General features: G+C 47.7%; 1 protein-coding gene across 1 annotated transcript; it reads left to right on the plus strand.

Moving 5' to 3' along the window:
• The first annotated feature begins 884 nt into the window (after positions 1 to 884).
• On the plus strand, positions 885 to 3,950 carry OTUD1 (OTU deubiquitinase 1). The gene has a single exon (XM_033208756.1). It carries the CDS (start codon positions 1,068 to 1,070, stop codon positions 2,508 to 2,510), a length of 1,443 nt encoding a protein of 480 aa, XP_033064647.1. The 5' UTR covers positions 885 to 1,067; the 3' UTR covers positions 2,511 to 3,950.
• The last annotated feature ends 3,734 nt before the right edge of the window (positions 3,951 to 7,684 follow it).

A 7,684-nucleotide genomic window follows, 5' to 3' on the forward strand; every position in this document is an offset into this window, starting at 1 on the left:
TGAGACCCTCGCCTTAAAAAAAAAAAAAAAAAAAAATTAGCCGGGTGCGGTGGTGCACACCTGAGTTGAGGTGGGCAGATCGCTTGAGTCCGGGAGGTCAAGGCTGCAGTGAGCTATGGACTGCGCCACTACACTCCAGCTTTGGAGATAGGTGAGACCCTCATCTCTAAAAAGATAAAAGAAAAGAGGCAGTAGTGGATGCAAGGAGGGGTGGTAGCCCATGACCATGCAGAGGCCAAACAGACTTTAAGGCAGCATTCTGTTCTCCACACCCATGCCGGAAGCTTTCCTGCCACGCAAGCTTTCCGAGCATGCTAACTCGCTCCAAGAAGCGCCCATCCCGCAGCATCCACTGCAGCCGCTGCGGAGAGTGGCGCAGCGCAGAAACCAGTGCCCAGGTCGGGGAAGCGGTCTCCGGGAGTCACGTGGGCGGGAGACCCAGCCAGGAATCCCAGGACTGCTCAGGCCTCCGCGTCCCCGGCCTCGCCCCGCCCGCGCGCGCGAAGAGGGCCACGCCCGTGACGTCGGCGGAGCGGTGCAGGGGGCGGGGCGCGGGCCGGAGTGGGCGGGGCGAGCCGACGCGGCTGAATCGGGCGCCGCGACAAGCCGCGCATTCCAGCGGGTGCACGTGACGCGGCCGCGAGGCCTGAGGTAAACAACCGCGGCCCCGCCTCCCGGGCCTCCGCGCGCACCGCGCTCCTCCTCGCCGGCAGGACGCGCTCTAACGGGGCGGGCGGCTTCCTCCGTGAGTCCCCAGCGGCTGCCGCGGGCCGGAGCAGCTGCAGCGGGCGCGACGCCCCTGGTCTGCGGGCCGAGCGCACCGGCAGGGGTCGAGCTCGCGTCCCGTCCCCGGCCCCCCCCCCACGCTGTGGCGCAGCAGGAATTTGGCCGGGACCCGGGCGCTATTCGCGGCTGCTGACGCGCGGCGGCCAGCGGCCTTGCGCTCATCTCTATTCTGGGGCCGTTGGGTCACCGCGCTCCGCCGGCCCCCTCCCCCGGGCCCGGAGGGTGTGTCCCCCGCTCCGGGGCTCGTCGCGCCTATAAGGGGCCGAGCGGCGAGCAGGGACATGCAGCTCTACAGCAGCGTCTGCACTCACTACCCCTCCGGGGCACCGGGTCCCACGGCCGCCGCCCCCGCGCCACCCGCCGCCGCCGCCGCCCCCTTCAAGGTCTCGCTGCAGCCCCCGGGAGCCGCCGGCGCCGCGCCCGAGCCCGAGACCGGTGAGTGCCAGCCCGCCGCGGCCGCCGAGCACCGGGAAGCCGCCGCTGTCCCTGCCGCGAAGATGCCTGCCTTCTCCTCCTGCTTCGAGGTGGTGTCCGGGGCCGCCGCGCCCGCCTCTGCCGCCGCGGGTCCGCCTGGCGCGTCCTGCAAGCCGCCGCTGCCGCCGCACTACACGTCCACCGCGCAGATCACCGTGCGGGCCCTGGGCGCCGACAGGCTCCTGCTGCACGGGCCCGAGCCCGCTCCCGGCACCGCGGGCTCCGCCGCCGCCCCGCGCGGCCGCTGCCTCCTGCTGGCCCCAGCGCCCGCAGCCCCGGTCCCGCCGCGGCGGGGCTCCTCGGCCTGGCTCCTGGAGGAGCTGCTGCGGCCCGACTGCCCCGAGTCCGCGGGCTTGGACGCGACACGGGAGGGGCCCGATCGGAACTTCCGACTGAGCGAGCACCGCCAGGCCTTGGCCGCCGCCAAACACCGAGGCCCCGCGCCGACCCCGGGGAGCCCCGACCCCGGTCCGTGGGGCGAAGAGCATTTGGCGGAAAGGGGCCCCAGGAGCTGGGAGAGGGGCGGCGACCGCTGCGACGCTCCCGGTGGGGACGCGGCGCGGAGGCCCGACCCAGAGGCCGAGGCACCCCCAGCCCGGAGCATCGAGACCGCCCCGAGCAGCGCGGCGGAGCCGGTGATCGTGTCCAGGTCGGATCCCAGAGACGAGAAGCTGGCCCTGTACCTGGCCGAGGTGGAGAAGCAGGACAAGTACTTGCGGCAGAGGAATAAGTACCGATTCCACATCATTCCCGACGGCAACTGCCTCTACCGAGCTGTCAGCAAGACGGTGTATGGGGACCAGAGCCTGCACCGGGAGCTGAGGGAGCAGACGGTGCACTACATCGCCGACCATCTCGACCACTTCAGCCCTCTGATTGAGGGCGACGTGGGGGAGTTTATCATCGCTGCTGCCCAAGACGGGGCATGGGCTGGGTACCCGGAATTGCTGGCCATGGGGCAGATGCTGAATGTGAATATCCACTTAACTACTGGAGGGAGGCTGGAGAGCCCCACGGTGTCTACTATGATTCATTATTTGGGCCCAGAGGATTCCCTGAGGCCTAGTATTTGGCTCAGTTGGCTCAGTAACGGACACTATGATGCTGTCTTTGATCACTCCTATCCTAACCCAGAGTACGACAACTGGTGCAAACAAACTCAAGTGCAAAGGAAACGCGACGAAGAACTTGCCAAATCTATGGCCATATCCCTATCCAAAATGTATATTGAACAAAATGCATGCTCTTGAAATGTCTCAAAACCTTACACCCTGGGAATAATTGCATACATAGCTTGTGTTTGGAGAATCACATGAACTCTAATCAGGGTAATAGCACTTTCAAACTTGCTAGTAGATTTTATTGTAGGTGTAATGCCTTAATCATCTTTTTGAATGTTTTCTCAGAGCTGAAGGTTGCTGGGCACCTAAATGATGTTTCATGATAGCTTTGGGTGATTTTACTGCTATTTATAATTTGCTGTATAAAGTGAGCACTACTTAATTTGCAAGCTGATTTCTCACAGTGTAAATTTGTTCATTCCTGGTAGTCTATTTTCTATAAAAATGTATTTTTGCACAACATTTTTAAAAACTGGTGTACCTTCATCTATGACGTGTTCAGGCATAAATCCAGAGAAGTGCTTTATATGAAATGTATTATTTTGAACAGAGTTTGTGATTTGGTAGTTATTTTATGTTGTTGAAATTTGAATTTCACAATTCTTAGATAATTATTTCAAATGGATATTGAAGCATTCTTGTTACCAGATGTTTGGCCCATTCCATTTTGATGAAACAGAGCTGTTGTTTTGGAAATCATTATTTTTCTAGAAATGGTGAATCTTTTAAAGAAAATTACTTAATGGAAGGTTGTGGGAAGGTGTTTTTTTTTTTTTTTTTTTTTTTTTTTTTTTTTTTTTCCTGTTTTAAGGGATAGTACCAGGTCTTACTTGAATGAAAGTCTGATATTTGCTGATGGCAGAATGATTATTCTGTACCCTGGTTGATATGTAGAGTAGATCGTCTGGTGCTCTCAGTTGTTTTTATTGACATTTGTTATTTTGTTAGAATGTTAACATGGTATAAAACTCTGTGACAAGATAAGCTTCCTGCTTTAACTTCTTGGATCCAACTAAGAGATTTATAAATTGCATAAATGTCTGGAGCCACCCTTGGCAGTTATAGCAGGAGAACACTGTCTTAATATTTCTTTTATATTCTTTCAGAAGGTGAAATAGGATTGCCCTGTATTAATGTAGAAATGTCTGTAAACAGAGCTTGTATGGTTTGCTGGGTCAAACAATATTTCCAACTTAAAATCTATCTCATTGCCACTTTAACTACTTTTAGTCATATTTATTAAGTAATGCAGTTTGTACTTTTTTTATTTTGTAACATTTTGTGATTTTTTTGTACAAAACTGTATTTGTACAATAGAGCAATTCCCAGCTGATGGAATGAATGAATAAAATGCAAAATTATACTTTTACAATGCCTTTTGGATAGAGTGGTTTTTAAATTGTAGTGTTTGTAGGAAACTTTCTTACATGTATGCATGTAAAGATGCATTTTTTTTTTCTGTAAAGATGCCACAGCAATAGGTTTCCTAAATTCTCACATGAAGAAGATAGGCTAATCATGAGTAATTTCAAAGGATAAGTCTGAATAAAATATAATTTAAAGGTGGAGAATCCAAGAAATTGCTCTCATTATTTCTAATTATAATTTCTGTCTACAATTATAGCTGTACCTATTGGCTAATGAAAAAGGAGGTGCAAGTTTTGTGTCAGCCAGCAGAATGTCTAATTTAATATCATACTTGTGTTTTCCACTCAGTCTCAATATAGAGTTTAATGTTTTAAAGATTAACCAAAAATATGCCCTAATTTTTGTCTAGTCTGGCCTCTTAAGACCACGGGAATCTGTTTTAAGATGTTGAAAAGTGCATGCTATAGTTTGAATGTATGTGTCCTACCACCCCAGATTCATGTGTTAATCCCCATTATGGTGGTATTAAGAGGTTGGGCTTTTGGGGAAGTGATTCAAGACATGAGCGCTCTGTCTTCGTGAATGAATTAGTGCCTTTTATATAAAGGGCTGGAAGGAACTAGCTTAGGCCCATTTTGCTCTTCTCTTGTTCTGCCACAGGAGGACACCTAGATGGTGTCATCTGTGAGGAAGGGGCCTTCACCTGATGTGGAACCTGCAAGCGCCTTGATCTTGGACTTGCCAGCCTCCAGACTGTGAGAAATACAAATTTCTCTTCTTTATAAATTACAGGTATTTTGTTCCAGCAGCACAAATAGACTAAGTTGGCGCACCTGTGTGCATAATGTTGGGGTATGTTAACTGCATAAGAAAAGCAGCTATTTTGGGTATTTTACTTTTCAGTTAGTCATTTAGACAGCACAGTCATAGACACAACTGAACTTGATTGAGGTCATTGGTTAACCACATTCTTGGAAGGATGCCGTTGAATATCAAGGAAAGAATTTGTCAACGGTTTAAATGTTTACTAATCACAGATCTCTGGATTTTTGTGTAGGTAAGTTTTGCTTCGTGGCTTCAGTAAGTAATTTGGGAAGAAAAAATTGCTGTTATTTGAATTACCTGGCTACCCCTTTTCTCCACTTTATTTAGAGCTGTATAACATTTGGAGATGCTTAAAATTTTATACAAGTATGAGTAGAATACACAAGAATTCCTAAAAAGGCTTTTGTCATCCTATTACTGTTTTAGATAGGTTCTTCTGTGTTCTGTTTCATTTTCAAATTAGGATTCCAAGTCCTGATTTCTTTTTTCTTTTCTTTTTTATGTTTTTATTGAGACAGGGTCACCCTCTGTCACCCAGACTAGAGTGCAATGGCACAGTCATGGCTCACTGCAGCCTCAACCTCAGGGCTCAAGTGATTCTCCCACCTCAGCCTTCTAAGTAACTGGTACTACGATAGTCGTCCACCATCACACCCAGCTAATTTTTTTTTTCTCTAAATTTTTAGTAGAGATGTAGTCTCACTATGTTGCCCAGGCTGGTCTTTAATTCCTAAGCTTAAGTGATCCTCCCGCCTCAGCCTCCCAAAGTGCTGCGATTACAGACTTAAGTCACCATGCCCAGTCCTGTTTTCAAATTTAATTTTAAAATTTTGTTTATTATTTTTGAGACTGGGTGTTGTCATGTCCCCCAGGCTGGAGTGCAGTGGCACAATCATGGCTCACTGCAGCCTTTACCTCCTGGGCTCAAGTTATCCCCTCACCTTGGCTACTGAGTAGCTGGGACTACAGGCATATACCACCACGCTCAGCTAATTTTTTATTTTGCATAGAGATTGGGGGCGGGGGAGGATCTCCCTATGTTGCCTAGGCAGGTCTTGAACTCCTGGCCTCAGGCAGTCCTCCCACCTCAGCCTCCCAAAGTGCTGGGATTACAGGTGTGAGTCACCACACTCAGCCTTGAAAAAAAAAAATCTGGAGATCATTTCATTACTTTGTTCAAGTTTATCTTATGCCCTTTTTCTTTTCCTAAAAGAAAGTTAATCTTTTACAGTTTTTTTCCCCAAGTTTTGCATTTTGAGAATCATTAGCACTTTACCATGACATTTAGTGCTCATGTGGAAGAAAGGCATTTGGGGAGAAAAATAGATTGTAATCCTTTGGACATTTGATAATTTGATATGTAGGTAAATGTACTGGATAAATTCAAGTATGTAGCATGTTCACATTAAATAGACAGTTATTTGTTACATCCTAAGTTCAGACCTCATTTTTTTTTGTACATCCCTAGAGTGTCTGTAGCTGTCTCAAAGAGGCACTGAAAAACTAGATGACATTTAATTCAGTTTTGATTCCCCAAATGTACTAAGCTCAATAGGCACATTCCCTGTTGAATCTTTGGGTTCCAAGTGCCTAGCAGAGTGTGTGCTCAGTAAATTGCTTTTTTTTTTTTTTTTTTTTTTTTGAGACAGAGTCTTGCTTTGTCACCCAACCTGGAGTGCAATTGTGTGGTCTTGGTTCAGTGCGGTCTCAGCCTCCCAGGTTCAAGCAGTTTTCCTGCCTCAGCCTCCCAAGTAGCTGGGATTACAGGTGCCCACCACCACACCCAAGTAATTTTTTGTATATTTATTATTTGTTTTTTTGAGATGGAGTCTTGCTCTGTCACCCAGGCTGGAGTGCAGTGGCATGATCTTGGCTCACTGCAAACTCTGTCCCCCAGGTTCAAGCAATTCTCCTGCCTCAGCCTCATGAATAGCTAGGACTACCCGTGCATGCCACCACACCTAGCTAATTTTTTTTTGTATTTTTAGTAGCGACGGGGTTTTACCATGTTAGTCAGGAAGGTCTCGATCCCCTGACCTCAAGATCCGCCTGCTTCGGCCTCCCAAAGTGCTGGGATTACAGACATGAGCCACTGTGCCTGGCCTTGTATTTTTTATAGAGACGAGGTTTTGCCATGTTGGCCAGGCTGGTCTCGAACTACTGACCTTGAGTGATCCATCCACCTCGGCCTCCCAAAGTGCTGGGATTACAGGCATGAGTCACCACGCCCTGCCAAATTTTTGAATGAAGGAATTAATTGGAGGGAAATGGAGCTTTGGAAAATATTTAGTTGGAGGATGTGAAATTAAATGAAAATAACTTGACTCTAAAGGTACTGGGAATTATTAATAACAAAGTAATTACGCGCATTTTAAACTAAAATAATAGGGAAAGATATTGCAGTATTGAATTCTATAACTGACAAAATGGTTTTTGAAACCAAAATGAGAATTCATTGATTTTATGTGTCATCTTCAAAACATCTTGAGAAACCAGGTCAACTGTAATTAGCTAAAAATAGAACTTCACTAATCTGCTATGATCTTGAAGATACTGCCTTCTCCAAAATGACTTGCTGTGTTTTGCTTTGGGGTTACTGCCATCCCACATCCAGTCTCTAGCAATTCCTAGTTTGATGATTGTTTTCTCTGTAGCCTGGTTGAGAAGGAAATGTTGAACAGATTTCAAACATGAGTTAGGACTGTTGTGTTCAATAATACTGGCTGCATGCTTATGTCACTGGTCAGTGGGACCAGGGCAGGTAGTGTAAATCAGATCAGAACAGCTGTTGGAAAAAAATGTATTTCTTCCTGTTGTAAATTAGGTGAATGACAATGATTCCATGAGTAAAGGTCAGAGAGAGTTCACTGTCATCAGTTAACTTACAGTAAAACCTTATCTAGCCTTGTTTCTCACAATTGAATTTTCTAAATAATTGAACAGTTCCTTTTTGTGTAAAATATGAAACAAAAAGCAAAATAACTGTATTTGATGAAATCCTTTAAGAAGTAATTCATAGGCCAGGCGTGGTGGCTCACACCTGTAATCCCAGCACTTTGGGAGGCTGAGGCGGTGAATCACCTGAGGTCAGGAGTTCGAGACCAGCCTGG

Source organism: Trachypithecus francoisi, unplaced genomic scaffold, assembly GCF_009764315.1.
Source record: "Trachypithecus francoisi isolate TF-2019V2 unplaced genomic scaffold, Tfra_2.0 Lachesis_group9, whole genome shotgun sequence".
Classification (NCBI taxonomy): Eukaryota; Metazoa; Chordata; class Mammalia; order Primates; family Cercopithecidae; genus Trachypithecus; species Trachypithecus francoisi.